Source organism: Eurypyga helias, unplaced genomic scaffold (genome assembly GCF_000690775.1).
Source record: "Eurypyga helias isolate BGI_N326 unplaced genomic scaffold, ASM69077v1 scaffold4031, whole genome shotgun sequence".
Taxonomy (NCBI): Eukaryota; Metazoa; Chordata; class Aves; order Eurypygiformes; family Eurypygidae; genus Eurypyga; species Eurypyga helias.
Genome location: NW_010232581.1, coordinates 157331 through 174537, shown reverse-complemented (window position 1 = coordinate 174537; position 17207 = coordinate 157331). Strand labels below are relative to the sequence as shown.

Sequence of the window (17207 nt, the reverse complement as noted above, 5' to 3'; positions counted from 1 at the left end):
GAAAGATTTCTGTACCTGACTTTTTCCACATGAGATTCTTGGTGAAATGACTTCACACTGGAGCTGGGAGGCAGTTACTCTGGAGTTTTTGAAAATGAGTGACCATAAGAACTGAATTCCACTGGAGAAAGAGAAAGGATAATAACTGATTACTTCGGAGGAAGTTGCCTTTGTTGAGTGAGAAGTATAAAATCAATCCTGGGACAGCTGTTTTACCATGTGTGCTACTTCTTTGGAGGTTTCAATTGGCTGATGCCTACACAGTGTGTGGAAATTTCAATGCATCTGAAACATTTCCTCCTTAGGAAAGAGTCCACAACCTGTGGTTTAGTCCTTTATCCACAGGACTTGCTTAGTGTGAGATGCGCTTTCAAGATGGCTTTCTGTCTACCTTGCTCAGCCAGGGAGATGGATTCTAGGCTGCTCAGGTTCATCTTCCAGTTTGATCGTGGCTCCTTCTGCCAAGCTTACGTCAGGCTTGTGCCACTTTAGCTGAAGGAATTTTTCCATCAAGTCAGCTCCCACGTTGAAAACCAGAGCCAGCCAGGCCAAGCCAAAAACAATCCAAATCGCAGTTAGACTCCTGTACACTGGGATGTAGTGCTTGTTGGGGTTTGTGCCTGAAAGAGCCAAGAAACTTTGCATATTAGTCTTGACAGCTTCAGTCTGCCAGACACCATACACACTCCTACACCCTCTCCACCCCCTGCAAAAGTGTATGCTTGACAAGTGTCTGTGATCTATGAGCATTCTTTTTTTTTTAGCTTTTTTCTTTTTGTGCTCCAACTTCCAGGTTAACCTTAGCATAGCTGGCATCACATCTCTGAGGCTGAGGCCATATAATAAAAATAGCCATATCTAATGTTAATCAGGGATGCACAAACTCAAGGGTTCCTAGCCATTGACAAAGAAAAAAGTAAACTTGGAACCCCGATGTTGAATTCATATGAACCATATTTTAATCGAGAGAAACACGGGGTCTCAGATGATTTAGAAAGATACAGTTTACCACCTCAGTAATATACTGATTGCTTTTTGTAGGGCCATATACCTCAGTAACCAAGACTCAAAATCACCTCTAGAATATTATATGGGAAATGCAGCCATTTTAAGCAAGTCATTATGGGAATCTTAGTCCCAAGTTTGATATTTCCACAGCATGGACAGTTGATGCAGCTGATACAGGCACAGGACAGCACCACAGCCATCCATTCAGTCTCTGTCATCCAGATCACCATGGAACTCCACAGAGCCCAGATTTAGCATGGCTTGGGTTTTTATCCCCTTTTGGGACATAGTCACGACCTCTAGGAAAGGACAGTGACTACTCATGAAGTAACAGACCCTAGAGTTTTTAACAAATAAGCACACTATACGTAATCTGTTAAGAGCATTTGTTCAAGCAAGTGTGTGGAAAAATAGACCTTCACGTGCCTCTACTGCTATGTCTTATCCTAGATCTCTGAAGACTATGTAATCTCACTGGGTCCGTTTTCATTCACAGGCATCCAGGGGTTGTCAGTAATATTCTCCCTGCTGTAAGTACTGATCACTTCATATCTGACATGATTTCTCACTGGGAATCATAGAATCACAGAATGGTTTGGGTTGGAAGGGACCTTAAAGACCATCTAGTTCCAACCCCCCTGCCATGGGCAGGGACACCTTCCACTAGACCAGGTTGCTCAACATTTGCTGAAATAAATCACTGTTAGGACTTAAGTAAAGGCTTAATACTGACAAAGAGATTTCACTTTTATTCCTTATGGATCACATTTATACCAGCTTGGACATGGTCACTGTTGAATAGGTGTTCAGTGGCATATGTAAAATGAGTTTGGTGACTCTCAGCTTGGCTGCCAAGAGAAAAATACCCATGTCATATATGACATCAGCTCATTATTAAGAGTCTGGCTCAGCTTGCTCTCGTACCAGGTTTATGGTGGAATGGACAACTATGCTCTCTGTATTTAACTTTATACTAGAATAACTGATTTCAACAAAGCTCAGTCCAGTTCACTTTCTTTATTACCTACTACATAGTCCCCAAATCCAATGGTGCTCAGGGTGATGAAGGTGAAGTAAAAGCCTTCTCCGTAGCTCCAGCCTTCTACATAACTGAAGACCAGTGGTGGAAACACTAGAAAAAGCAAGGTCCCAGTGGTCAGGAAGATGGCCACTGCCACTGTTTGAACCACCTGAAAGATAAAAGGAAGATGGCAGCGAAACAGCATTGAGCACTCATCTAGCGGAAATTGTTGGGTCTGTTTTGTTCTTGAATGACAAACCTACTCCAGCTGGGACCAGTGTCCAAAAAAGGGAAGGTAAACCAATGCTTCCATGCACTGCAGGCTGACCTCGCTGTTTACCCTGCAAATTGATATTGTACCTAATCGTGAACCCCCAAAATCTCAAGATGAGGAAAAAAAGAAGGATTTTTAAAGCTTTTTGCAATGAGTTTTCAAGTACACCCAAGTCACATTTTCAAACTTACTACGGCAACCATAGGAACGAAATACTTTACAATTTCAGTTCAAGTGGAGATGCTCTCATAAGCAATTGGCTCCTGTCTTTGAGAAAAATCACCAAGTATTCCATAACTCATGATGCAGAGATTGGCAAGTACAAATTAGGGTTCTCTTCACCATGACTGCTTCCAGAGATTTATAAAGTGGCTTGCAAGAGCTCAGCCAAAAATATGTTTGGATGAAATTTAAATTAAGTCAGTTTGCCTGCTTTTATTTTAAACATAGCAGCATTCGGAGCAGAACAGTTTTCTGTCAGCGCATGGCAGATCTGTGTCTCTCAGTCCAAAAGTCTGCCTTCTGGGAGATATTAAGGGCAGATAAGTTACAGCATATGTGGCTGCAATATATAGGTACAAAAAATGGTCAGTGGATGGGTCATGACAGCAGATTTTAGGACTGAGGGTCAGGAACTCATCGATTTCCCCAGAAACACACTCTGGTGAACTTCTGAGTAGTGATGTGTGGGCTGATGCAAACTCATTGCAATTGTTTAAAAACGCCCTCAAGGGCATTCAAACCAGAGTATGAATTTCTATGCATGTGCCTATTGTGACTGGATAGAAAGCCAAATCACTATTTATGAAGTGGAAGGTCCAGGTATAATGTTTTTCTTTCTGTCTCTGTATTATCTCATGTAAAAAAGAGCCTGCTGAGCTTGAGAAACTTGGCGTCAGCCTACGGGGTGACTTTGACAAATCACTTCTCTATTATGTACCATATCTCTCCAGCTGTATAATAATACTTACCTCATTTGCAAAGCACTTTGAGAATTACTGATCGACATGTCAAAGTTATAGTTGGTATCTATTCTCATTTAGTTCATTCCAGAAGTGTGATTGCATTTAATTAGATGATAAAGTTTGCATGAAAACTTTATACTGTAATGCACAATGTTATTTGCTACCTTGGCTTTTAAGAACATTCTGGTAGAAACCTATAACGTAGGTAACAGTAACTCAGGAATGCAGAAGAACTGATTTTTATTAATTTGCCAAAGCATGGTTAAATTGTGCTTAAAGGGAGATGAACCAACTTCCTGGAAGAGATTTTTCAGAGTGAACAAGCCGATACAGCTCTAAAGCTTTGTCTGATTATAAGAGTTCTGCCAGAAATTAGGTGTTAAAGAACAAAACTGATCACATCATTGAGATGCTATTAGAAATCTCAAGAAAGATGCAGCTATAGTAGCATGAAAATCCTTCTGATGGTAGAGCTGCATGTATTTGGGAACAGACATGCGTTATGCAGCTAAAGAACTTCTTGCTCATATAGACCAAATCTGCATTTGACAGTACCATTACAGCTTTACCAGCAGATGTTTCCTAGCTAGAAAAAGAATGCAGTGACTCAGAGATTTTGCAAATGAAAAAGAGAAAAAAACTTGTGCCTGAACTCTGAAATGTTTCATCATATCTAGCCTATCTAATCTCCCTTTTTCCCTAACAAAAGAGGTCAATTCATTGAACCTTTACTCAGAAACATACACTAAATTTGTTTAAGTGACCTTCATGTATTTTCTATCACCAGTGCTTCCCTCATTTCAATACATCTGGATTAGTTCAATGACTCGCCAATAAACTATAACTAAGGAGAAGGCCTATTTATTTACATTTCAAGAAAATAAAAGGAAGTAATAAATTGGCACAATCAGGGAGGGTAATTCAAGCCAGGTTATCAGGCCAATAAAAATAAGTTATCTTTGTGCAGTGTAGAGTTAGATTCTGGAGAGATACTAGCATAGGCTAGATAAGAGGAGCTTGATTTGGCAATGTGTGTACATGCATGTATTTTGCTAAGGTCATCAGAGCTTAAGGACCCTGCTCAAAACTGAGGCCATGCTCACTTAACAGTTTCGCTGAGTCAGGCTTTAAAAAGGCAAATCTACAGTCCCTGAAGCAAAAGCAAACTGCTTTAAAGCTATCATAGATAAATAGAGAATATCAATTTTCTGATATAGAGGGCCACATAATTGATGCGGTTCAGAAAAATGTAGGCACACACAAGGAAACCCAATCTAGCAATGGCAGCACCTACTTAAGAAGAGAAATTTAATTAGTTTTTTAAAATAGTGGAAATAAATGATAGATTGTCACTGTACCTGGGCACGACCTGGCTTTTGCACCCATCTTTCCAGGGTAATCAGATGAGCATTGAGGCCTTTCCCCAACTGATTAAGGAAGGCCAGGTTGAGTGGCACTCCAAATAAGGCATAGAACACGCAGAAGATCTGCCCTGCTACTGTGCTGGGGGACAGGTTACCATAACCTGGAATAAAAGAAGAAAACAGCTACATGAAAAGACTTTACATTCAGGCTGCAGGCCATCATGGGAAGTTCCCAGGCTTGGAAGCTCAACTATGTTAAGCTTTGGGAACATGGGACCTATGATTTCCTGCAACTAAATCTGCCTACAAATTGCCACAGTTCATGATAGATCTCTGTGCATTTACTGCTACTAACAGAAAATTTAACATGAAAAATATTACTCATAAAGACTATAGTAATTTTCTATAGTTCTCTGATTTTGTGGTGAGTACATCTTAGTGCCTCAAAGCAAACTCAAAACGTGCTGTGCATGTACAAAATAATTTGCAGGTAACAAGTAGGCAATCAGCTGTTTTTACAGGTGTAATATGCTGGATGCACAAGAATAACAGGTATAATTGGAAACCAATAGAAAACTGTAACCCACAGCAGTCAAGATTGTCTTGCAGGTGTATTCTGTCCACCAGCTGCACTTTTCTGGAGGTTTTACAGGAGGGAACCCCAATTTATAAGGAAAGAGAGTACCTCACCTATAGTGGTGACAACAGTTCCTGCAAAAAAGAAGGAGTTGCTGAAGTCCCAGTTACTGGGATTGGTAGAGTTTCCTTCTGGGTTGACCCCTTTTTCCCATGCTTCCATGAGGACCTGAGGCAGAAGAGGTCAAAGGAGCAAAGATGAGCAACCTGTTAGACCACACCAGGGATAATGTCAGAAAAAAAGAGAGAAGTAAATATTGCTTCCCACCTTGAGCAAGCAGAGCAATAAACAGTGTAGATAAACAGGGTAGAGTTTGACTAAAATAGTCTTGTGCTGACATGGCAAAACTTGAAAATGGAACTGGCCAGGAACTTGAACTCTTGTCACTGGAGAACTGGCCACTGAAGTAGTATAGGTTCCATAACTAGTTGAAGGCTAAGGGAAAGGGAGTGGAGGGAGTCCCAGAGTGATCAAACTGGGAAAAGAAAGTGAAGTTATGCCCAAAAAAATGAAGGCAGCTCCTCTTCTCTCCTCCTCTAGTCATCTTATTCTAGTTTTTAATGTGGTCCCGTGTAAATGTATGGTTGTCCCTGTAGGGAGGGGCTTGGGGAACATGCTCATTTCTGTTTTCTCCATGTAAGTCCTAGTGTGGATGAATCACTATTTTTTGCTATGACTTCACAATAATTTTCAATGAATATCAGGCTTTTCCTAGTCTGAAATATTAAGCAATGACATATTCTCTGCTATTCCAGATAGCTCTTACCATATCACCAAAAATAGTATGTCCAAAAGAAATGCTGCTCCTATTTATCCATCAAATATCTTGTTAGCTACCTTAGTGAAGACACTGTTCCTTTGCCCTCCCTGAGGATTTCTCTGAAGCAGATTGGTTACCCTCTGCCCAGTGGCTGGGGTCTAAAGAATTCCCTTGTTTGTTACATACCCATTTTGAAGTCACAGCCTTTGTCATTTTGCCAAATGCCTGAAGGAATTACTTGTTCATCTCTTCTTGAGACTTGTATGACACAAGACATGAGCAGGATTCAACAGCAACCCCAGCTTTAGTTAGTTCCAGGAGTATGAGACCGAGAAGACATTCTTTCTTGATTCAGATATTGATCACTGCCAGGAGGATTGCTTATCTAAGAACATACCCACTACAAGGTATCCGATTTTGCATAGGTTCTGCAATATCAGCTAACCTGTGCTGGTGGATTGAGTATTCTAAGTTTAATAGCTAATGTTATTCTTTCAGTAAAAAAAAAAAATCCTACAGCATTGGTCAAGTCTATCAGGTAGGGCTGCTAGGCATCGTCACATGTGACCTCATGATTGAAGTGCCAGCAACGTTTCTTGTTAATATGACAAAGAACTTTACTCATTAAAAGCCTGTTCTTAGAATGAGAATTTGACACAGCAAATTATTTAGAGTTTACTATTTAATTTGCTGGTTAGAAGGAACACACAGAAGCTACTGAAGTGTAAGTCTTCTAAAATGTCTAAAACAATCACAGGTTTATTTCATCCCTGTAAGGGACACTTGTCAGTTCTACCCATTTCAATGCACAAGAGTGATGTGAATACGTCATGAAAGCCAGCACGGAAGAAGAGTAAGGCAGTGTTGATTGTTGAACATTTCAGACATATTCTGACAAGGCCAGATTTCTTGGCATGATGGTTGCTTTTAAGTACAGCCCCACGAAAGAAATGGTGACCAGGAGAATTGTTTCTCAACAAACCAGTTCACATGTGACAGTTATAATGAATCCTACCTCCTTTCCACCTCAGGTAACGATTATGGCTAGAGCGAGAACAGCGCAGCTGTGGAGTGGTTGGTGAACATTAGCTGTTGCCTTTGGGAGCAGAAGTAGCCAGTGAGTAAAAGCAATGTGCTGTAAGTTACAGTAAGAGTATGAAGCATACACAAAGCTATAGTGGGGTGTGGAGAAAATAAAAGCAGCCTGCCATTTCTGCTCTTGTCCCCCTCCCAATGCACACTGCAGTCACTTGTGGTCGTAGACAAGGATTTGGTCTTCTTGGTCAATATTTATATTAGTTCCTTTGGGGCTGAAAAAGTATGGACATAATCAAAACTGGGACTTAAAAAGGGTACGTCCTTACTCAGCGAATGTGGTTTTCAGTTATGCTGTCAGAATAGCATAGTTTCCTGACCAAAATATGTTTACCAGAGATGCATTAGATCTCAGAGTTTGGATTTGCCCTTTCCCAAAGCTGTTCCATGCTGTTTAGTTTAGGAGCTGCAGCTCAGGGTCACCTCTCAGCTAGGCAGTTTTAGCCAAGCAGAGCCACTGCAGTTTATGGACACGGAATGGCAAGAATTTGCTTTGTGCCCAAACAAGTCAAAAGTGAACTCTAAGTGGTAACTCTATCATTAGTGATAATGGATAGGCAAAAAGAAGCCCTAGGCTGATTCTCAGATTCCAGGATTTAGGTTTAAGGAACTGGCAATAAGACAAGACACCTTATGCTTGTCAGCTGAGCAGACTGAATCTAATGGCTGTGTCTCACCTCAGCGTGAATACTGTCACTTTTCAGACTGGAACTTCTGACACAATGAACATCCTCCTTAACCATATACTTAAAAAGTACAGAGAGGTGACTGCTTCCCTGCATTGGTTTCAGAGATTTAATACGGAAAGACTATTTCCTGCTATTGCTAAGAGCTGGACAAGTGTCTTAAGGTCTTATAAATGACAGAGTCAGAGGGCATCTGTGCTTATATTCACCTTGAGGACTAGCAGGTCTAAGTACTTTGAAGTTTGGTGTGTTGCAGATGATAATCTGGTGCCCTCAGCTGGTTTTGTATGGAACAGCTTACAAGGGAAATGGATATAATTCAGCAGAGATGCTGCAAAATGTGATTCTCTGAGTAGCCCAGCAGTGCTAAGGAAGCTCCACTGGGGCCAGGGAGAGGAGAATCTGGACATCTGTGAGCCTTCCCTATGGTTTCTGGAGATTTAACTAAACCTTTCAATCCTATGACACATCACAGTTTGGTTTAGAATGAGAATCAGGGTTTTCTTCTTTACCATCATTATCACAGGTAATATCACCAACTGGTGGAGTTGAAAAAACCATGTTTATAGGCATGCAAGTTCCTGAAAGCTAGTAATTTTCTGGCAAATCCCAAATGTTCTACAATAACTATATCACAGTATTAATAAGCAGAACATTGTCCTTGGAGGCAGAGGTTCAGTCACCTTCTCTTCCCTTTCTGATCTGAACTTTACTGTTTGCTTAAATCCATTTACAAAATCTGGGCTTTTTGTGATCCGAAGTATGCCTTTGTGGAAGTCCTCTGACTCCGACAGTGCAAACTTGCAGCATGTTTAGAGTTTGTCAGGTTTAATGATGTGCTTCACACCACTTAGGCACCCAGCTCTGCAATGGAATAAATTTTCAGCATGAAGAAAGTAATAGTTCAAGGAATTCTGTCAAGTTATTTCAATAAGAGAATGAGAGGATTTGTCTATAGTAATACTACAAAAGGTATTTATCTTGTAATTTATCTCCAGCCTGTTTTGAGGAATAGTTTAAAATGTAATTGAAGATGTCATTAATTCACAAGCCATATTGAACAAGAGCCCTTTATCTCTTATTATAAGCGATAGATAACGCAGCTCATGAGGGTTGACTTAATCTTTTCTTTAGAGGCCTGGAAGTGCAAGACTACCCTGAAAAGCAGTAGACAATTTCTGGTAGAAAAGAAGGGCAGAATTTGCACCGGTTTGGAAGGACAGATTACTTTTTGTAGGTTTGATTTGGTTTTTGTCCCCATGCATAATTCCCAGGTAATAATTAATGAAGGAGCTGAAAACCATGAAGTTGAAATTACTGCAAGGTAGCATGAAGGTGCATTTGCCTATTTTGGAAGTTCATGACTGGGAAAAGACAGAAGTGCAATAGATCAAGATAAAGAGGTACATGAGTGGATTTGAGAAACCTCTGCCTTTTTCTTGTACAGTTAGTCCTTTCATATCATAGATGGCAGATCAATTTATGACATGCTTGGTGACAACAGTATCACTTCTTCTAACCAGAAATAATGCTTGAGCCAAAATAATGGGAACCTGTTCTTCTTACCTGTACAAACTGCTCCAGGGCTTGCCTGTCCAGACATGTGTAGTTCTGCAGGAACTTCAGCTTCTCCAGCTGGAACTGGTCCCGAAAGTGGGTCTCTGCCTGCTTTTCCAGAAGCTGGAACACCATAGCACCCAGAAGGAGGTAAAAGAGATACCCCAGTACCAGCAGTGGGGTCCAGCTGATCTGCTGGTTGTGTAGGGTGAGGAGGGGCATGCTGCTGCTCTTCTGCTGCCAGTCCCTCTCAGTACTTACTAGGTTACTCTCCCAGACGTGCACTGCCCAGGACACCCAGAATCACACACCCCTGGTCCCAGCCACTGCCTTGGAGCTTTTTTTAACATAACATATGGTGACCAAGGCTATACAAAATGAGACTAACAGGCAAATATTATCTCTCCACATCTTTTCTCTATCCAAAATAAACGGTGAGCATTTATGGCTTAATAAGAATGTGAATTATAGTATTTTTCTCCTATTAAAAGATCTCATCAAATGAATGAAGCCTGTCACAAGCCCTCTGAGATCAGTATTGTTTTCCAGGCTGGGAACCTGAAGTAAAACCGTGGTTGAATGACTTACCCAGGGGCTGTACGAATATAGAGTCACAGTCAGACTCTCACTAAAGTCTGGACATGTAAAGCCTTACTCTAAACACTAGAATTCTGTACAAGAAAACACTATAAACTCTCTAATTACAGCAGATTCCCCACAACAAAGAAGACTATGGAGCTGAATCAATGGAAAAGTCAATAGCTGCCGTCTGTACCATACAAACATTGATGGCACCAGTGAAAACAGCATGATGAAGCTCATAAACATCCTGAATTGAGCCTGGTCGCAAGACAGACCTTCACTTTCTTTTCTAACCCTAATAAGATCAGTTCCCTCAGTGCCTGGCCTGCTGCTCCCAAATTCTTTGTCAGGTGACTCCACCCTTTAGTCCGTAGAGTTAGAGGACGAACCACTCATGCCTGCTGGTTTCAGTCTCTGTATTGCCGTTTTAATCCAAATGCATAAGGGGAAAGGAGGGCTTAAGGTTAATCATTAGCTAAGAAGGTATGTCAGAGGGTCACTCATGCGAACCTTAATGATTATCATACACTAGAAATGAGCTGGGCTTGCATATTTTTCTGTAGGAAGAGCTTTATGGCTGGTGTCATCTATGCCATACTGCCTCTGAAAGAAAACACACACACACAGAAAAAGGAGGCCACGTGCTAGGGCCGCAGTTTTCTAAATAAACTCCCTTCCCATTAAGATATTCTGGATGCAGATATTCCCTCCTTTGCTCAGTATTCAGGTTGGTTTTTCACCTACCTTCAAACAAGAGGCAGTGCTCAGAGCAAAAGACTGAATAAATGGTTTCATTCACATCTGTACCTGGGAAAATCCCTGTACTTGCCATTTGACCTATGCTCCTAGCCTCTCCACCCGGAAGAGGATGACTGTCTGGCAGCAGAAGGCCACTTGTCACTCTGAAAAGTGCTGTGGAGAGCTCAACATCTTGGACTGTGTCCGGGACCACCCTGTTGCTGTGACTGGGGGACAGAAAGGGATCTGTGGAGAGTGCAACATGCAAGGACTCAGAGCCTTGGTGCTCTGGTGGGGTTTTTTTTTTCAGCCGAAGTGAAACATTTGGGAGCTAAAGTGGCGTTGATGTTAATGAGCACTGCAAAAGCACTGTGAAGCAAATTGATCTGAAGCAACTGAGATGCCCGACTTATCACTGATGCAAGGCCTTCTCTCAGTCTGTGCTAATGATGGTAATTACTTTTAGGGCATCTAGCAAGAACTTCTCCCTTGTGTCTGATTTCCATAATTAAGAGGTAGAGCTTGTTGTTCCATACCTTGTGAAATGTTACGGGTAGACAAGCCTGGGATGTTGCACAACTGCCTGTTATACTAGCAGGGCTGTCTCCAGTGAATGATCCAGATGTTTGTCATGTTGTAGTTTATAGGAACTGTGTCTACCAGCCCAAGAGAATGCTAGCCTACTGGTTTTCTGGAATGGATGCAAACACATGTGCATAGCTGGGCCGAGACAAATTCCTGCAGTTGAAGTAGGTTTCCCAGTTGAGGGTATGAAGCTATTAATTAAGTTATGAACCAACAAATACAGAATTGAACCACTTTTATTCCCCCTTCTGTTTTTCAGTTCAGTTTAATAAAGCATTCCAGCTGCCAAACTTGGCAGTCTAAATTATCATGCCTTAAGAAAAAATGTCCACTTAGGCTTACTTTTAGGATCTTAAATTTCTGAGGGTTTTCCAAATTGAGTCACTAAAATTGTCAAGGTGTTTTTACTTCTATACTTTAGATATTCCTACTTAAAGTATTTCAACATTTAAGGTATCTCTTATTTGTTTGGCCAAGTGAAATGATTTCTAATCAACTTTCAGAGGACATTTTACCACGACTATTTTAAATGCATTAAAAAAAGGCAAGGATGTCCAAAAGGACATCCTGGCCTACAGTCAAAATAACAAATCACTTTACATGCATTACGTGGAGCAAATCAAACAATTTAGTGTTCTCCAATTGTTTCACGTATTGATGTTACAGTCCCTAACAATTCCTAAACATGGACAGATGCTAAATAAAAGATGGACCAAAAATAGCTGACCTGGTTGCCTCACTCTATATTTCAAAAGCCAGAAAAATACCATTGTAGCCAGTAGGACTATAATTTACATAGATACAAATAAGCTTTTCCTAAAATAAGAAATTCAATGGTTAAACGATTGAAAAGTGAATTTTTGGACCAGTTTCTCTGGAAGAAATGTCTCTGTACAGAACGAGATGACAAACTGGATGCAAAGATCCAGGGACCCATTCTTCCACAGGGTATGCGCATTGCAGCCTGAACAATTTGTACATGGAAATACTGAATTGTTTTGAATTTTGTTTGCTCCTTGAATAACTTCTAAACCCTGCCCTTCAGAGAAGAGTTAAGGAAATTATTTAGCATGAAGTTAAATATAAATAACAGTAACACTGCATTTCTCCAGGCATGACGCTGCCATCTGGCAATTTTCTACTTCTGATTTTCTTCTCACTCCTAATTTAAACCAACCATTTTGACTTCCTGATTTACACTCACATAAGTGAAAACACAAATCATTTTCAGAAAAAAGTTATAAAGAGTTCCAAGATTTCAGTTCAGACAGACTCGATAAATAAATAAATCAGTTTCCTTGAATTCTGTAGTATTGCGTTGCAGGTAGACCTTGTTGTTTCAGTTCTTTACCTGGATAAATGCATTTGGGGAACCCATTGTTGGTCTACAAATACAATTATTTGCTTAGTTCACTGTTTGTGTCAAATGAAGAACCTCAGCTGCCCAAAAAATGAAGAAAAGATGATCTTCATAAAATCTCAGATGAGATCTGAGAAAAAAGATCATCTTTATCATCTCATAAAAACCTGAGATTTCCCTCAAGGGAAAGGGAAGTCAAAGTTTTAGTCAAATTCTTCTATTTTATTGTGGTGGTGTCAAATCAAGGCATGGATAGTAACTATTATAAATACCTAGTTTACATTGCTTGCCTTATTGGTGAGGTTTCAAAGCAAACATAAAACACCGCAAGAAGTGAAACAGAAAAAAAAATAGAAAAAGATCATTTAACATTGATTTAACTAACAATAAAAGCGATTCATATTAAATCATCTAAAAGCAGAAGTTCAATTGCTGTGTTTATTAAAAATGGACTTTCAAAAGACAAAGAGGTTCTATACAGAGCTACCAAACATGCTAATAAGTATTAGATTTTCAACTTGTTGGCAACCACATTCACCAGCCAGATATTTGGTACAGGCAATATTTATAAGATCTTAACATTTTATTGCGTTGAAGTGCCCTCAGTTTATACTATTGACATAAAGCACTTGCATTCTATGATTGATTAAACCCGGTAAGAACAATAAAATCTTTTTTTGGGAAGATATGTTACATGTGTGAATGTCATTCCTCTTCAAAGCCTCATTCACAAAAACACAGGAGTGAAAAAGGGAGAATGAATTAGGCATGTCCATCTTCCAAGCAAGAGAAACTCAGCATAAGGTTATGTCATTTTCTCCTTGGAGCTCTCTGGAAAGCTGCAGTGGCCAGGAAGTGATGAAAATGGAGACAAATGCCCAAGCCAAAAGCTGGTGAGCTCAAGGGTTTCAGTAGTGTGATTCCAGACTCTATGTAGATCCCTGGCAGATTCAGCATAAATGAGAACAGACCCTTTGGCCTTTATTTTAAGTCTGAGTCATATCCTGACCCTCCCAGAAGCTATGTTGGTGTAGGAGACCAGCGGATATCTACCTTCTCCTGCAATAAGCTATATAGAAGGATTGGAAATGCCTTGAAATAAGAGATGGGATGATCCACAGTGTCTGACATAAATTAATCCTGGAAATATCTGTATTGTATCTAGTACTGTAGAGCTACTACCCCAAGACATCTTGCTCTTGTGTGCAAGAGAGAAAATGGGCATTACCTGAAAAAAACTTCAGGCTGCATGTAAGGAAAAATTTCTTCATGCTGAGGACACTGAAGCATTGGAACAGATTCCTTAGGAAAGTTATGCAGTCTCCATCTTTGGAGGTTTTCAAGACCAGACCCAACAAAGCCCTCAGTAGCTTGGTTTGATCTCAGGCTATTTTGAGCAGGAGGTGGGATTAAAGACCTTCTGAGGTCTTTTCCAATCTAAATTTTCTTATGAACCCAAGAGGCAACCTTTGAAGAGTGGAGGCAGTTAAAAAAAAAAAAAAAAAGTATATGCTTTACTTTTTAAGATGATTATGTACTGAATGAGTAATGATATTTTGTCCACATAGCATTATGAAAATTTCCAAAAGATGCAAGAAAGGCTTTATATTTATTTGTATGGTTTTATACTTTTACATGTTTTTTTATTATTGGATGAACTTTTTTCCAAACTCTTCTTAAGTGTTTGGTATAATCTTGATCTCAGACCATTCTGCAATTCAGGTATTACTTTGCTGATAAGGACCGAAATTCACACCTATTTTACAACACTCTAAAAAAAGGCCTGAGAATTTTGAAAAAGGAGTGTAAACAATCTTTCTGTGAGTTAGTGTGGCAAACTGGGAACAAAACACTAAGTATGTAATAATCAAGTAGTAGCAGTATCACATAGATCAAACCAGGATAGCAGAGATCCTTCTCTCAACCAGTTACTGAAAGCTATTGGAAATGCTTCAGTGTCAAAAGAAATGAGCTGTTGTAGCCCTGATTCCCTTATGGCCACCTTCAAATAAATTCACCATAAGGGGGATTTTATTGAAAAACAATAAAAGCAGCTGCTTCACGCAGTAACGGTTTGTAACCACTGGTTCTTCTCCAGCTAGCTGGGTGGAACGGAGGCAGCATGGTGGCCCTGCTCTCCTCAATGAAGCTCTATAAACATGAATTCAGTGTATATTGAAAAGAGTGTTTATATATAACAGAGTAAGAAGAAGATAAATAAAGACAGACAGGTAAAGATTCTGGCAGAAGAACATCTTGATGTAATCTCCAACAAAGCAGACATACGAAATGGGGAAGACCTGTGGATTGTCCCACCTCTAACCTAGTCTTTGAACTCTCCCTAACAGATCAACAGTAGATCTGACTTACGTCTCACCTCGTACATCCTAAATTCTGCATAAACCTTACCAATGTATGTGGTAGCTGTGTTGATTTTTACAGAAAATCAAAATGGAGAAAAAAGGTATAGCTTTAATATTTCTTAATCGATTGCTTCTTAGTTGTTAATTTGATAAACATATATCTTCTGTAGTTTTGAACATACCAATTCACCATGTACTTCTAAATAATGATGAATTTGCCACAGAACAAACTATCAAGAACTTAAGGAAATACACATGCTTGAGAATAAGACATCTGCCAATATATTGCTGTATTTTTAGGTAAGCAACCCAAACTCTTCCAAATGCATGACTATAAGCTTATCATTAGCATGAAAAATGATGGCTTCAATCTGGAAGTCTGCATATCTCAGAGAAATAGACTGTATTTTGCATTGCATTTTTTTATTTGTTTTAGTCTGGTGTGTAAAATAAGATGTTGCATGACAAGATGTTATGCAATAAAATAGTACTGAGTCAATAATGAACTTACATTGTATCTAACAGCATTTAAATTTCCAGATCTCATTTGGTTTTGACAACTATTTTCTCTATTTTACTTTAAGCCTGTGAAGTGTCATTGTTTCTTCTGAAACCTGTGTATGCTTGGAGGGTGTATATTTGCATAACATTTCATGTATTCAAATAAAAAAAAACCAGTTGGGAAATTTTGAATTCTAGAATTACTCTCTAATAAAAATTTATTTCCATATTACAATACCATCCCATTATTCTAATCATCTGATATGAAAACTACTATTTCTTGAGAAAAGAAAAAAAAGCAAAAGGTCTCAAATTAAATATTACAGAATTTTTGTAACCCAGATAACTACTATTTTTGCACAGACATCTCTGGATGCCAGCTAGATGTAATTAATAAAGCCTTATGCAAATGCATGCAAACAAATCTACTATCAGTAGTTATAAGTGCTTCCCAGATTAAAGACGTAGAAAGGCCTTAATACATTAGATAGTTTTAACACATGAAATGAATTCTTAATAAACAAACTTATTTGGCAAACTCCTAATTGGTTGTTTTAGTTTTGCTTAATCTTAATGCAAGCTGAAGATACCATTCCCTGGAGAAATGGATTTTGCTGTCAAAGGCAAATCACTTCTGTTATCTTTAGCCATTAAGTCTGTACATCTAAAGTAATTATTTGTACCTGTTCCTAAACAGAAGAGCAAGGCAAGGAGTAAAGGTCTTTAACTATTTCTAAAAAGGAATCGTGGACAGCAACATGTATTTCATTTGTTCCCCAAACCTGAAAGGACATAAAGAATACATTAGACTGTGTTTCAGATTTTGTTGTCAGTTTTAAAATGAACTTCAGAAGCACAAAAGGAAAAAAAATCTTTTAATTGAAAACTTTTAAGACAAAAAGATAATTCATTTACTCTTCTGCATTTTCATTTCTCTACCTCAGGTCTGAACAAGGGAACAAAAGCATGTGTTTGCAGAGGAGCCCCTTCTAAAAAGCTTTCCAGTGTAGTTATCACAATGCTTTAACAAACCCAGCAAGTCCCTGTGAATGTGCCTGCTTTAATTCCTCTTTGTTCAGAAAGCAAATGGTAAGGACCTTCAAGCCCTGAGGTAATCTCTGAGACCTCTCATTCCCTCCCCAGCATTACTGTCACTAAGGTTATTGAGCATTCCCATGCTTTCTGTTTATGAAAGTGATTTTCTACTCTGTTGGCTTCTGCACACATTTTTTTTTTTTTTCCTTTTCTTCCCACCACCACCCCCCACTAATGTAAAACGGAGCCCTCTGTTTGCTCCTAAGGTATTGATCTAACAGTTTGAGGGGGACAGGATCCATAAAGGAAAGAGCAGTAAGTATGTTGACAGCTTTTAGACCTAGCAGACTTAGGTTTGGCTGAACCCGTGCTTTCTCATGTTGTTTCCTGGAGGGCACTCTGTGTGTAGGAGTCATGCAGGGAGGGAATACATTTGTGTGCAAATGCAGAAATGCTGATTGAACATCTCAGCTGAAGAGTTTGGGAAGGAGACAACCAAACACTGGACTGGGATCAGCACACTTAGCTTCTCTACGAAGCGCTCTGATTTAGCTTAGTGGCTCTGGGCAAATAATTTATCTCTGGTTTATGTAGTGTATGTTTGAAATTTATTGAGGAGAACTTGTGTGTGAAGCTGACACACATAACTTTCTCCACACAGTATTCAGTCAGAATA

The 17207-nt window shown here is 39.4% G+C and overlaps 2 protein-coding genes across 2 annotated transcripts in view; both read right to left on the bottom strand.

The window, feature by feature from the left end:
* Positions 1 to 396: 396 nt before the first annotated feature.
* KCNK16 (potassium channel, subfamily K, member 16) lies at positions 397 to 9589 on the bottom strand. The gene is made up of 5 exons (XM_010161424.1): positions 9377 to 9589; positions 5323 to 5437; positions 4627 to 4793; positions 2033 to 2198; positions 397 to 620 (listed from the first exon to the last, which is right to left on the bottom strand). The coding sequence occupies exons 1-5, from the start codon at positions 9587 to 9589 to the stop codon at positions 397 to 399; spliced, it is 885 nt and encodes a 294-aa protein (XP_010159726.1).
* A 6672-nt stretch (positions 9590 to 16261) lies between these two features.
* KIF6 (kinesin family member 6) overlaps positions 16262 to 17207 on the bottom strand; it is a gene marked incomplete at its 5' end in the record, with an annotated part of 157561 nt that continues 156615 nt past the window's right edge. Inside the window, one exon of the mRNA XM_010161423.1 lies at positions 16262 to 16278. Within this exon, the coding sequence (XP_010159725.1) occupies positions 16262 to 16278 (17 nt within the window). The remainder of the gene's footprint in view (positions 16279 to 17207) is intronic.

Excerpts from the sequence above, each read along its gene's own strand:
- KCNK16 (XM_010161424.1), bottom strand. The coding sequence starts at position 9,589 with ATGCCCCTCCTCACCCTACACAACCAGCAGATCAGCTGGACCCCACTG. Across the intron at positions 4,794-5,322 it reads AACTGTTGTCACCACTATAG|GTTATGGTAACCTGTCCCCC; the intron begins GTGAGGTACTCT and ends CTTTTATTCCAG. Across the intron at positions 621-2,032 it reads ATTTGGGGACTATGTAGTAG|GCACAAACCCCAACAAGCAC; the intron begins GTAATAAAGAAA and ends TGGCTCTTTCAG.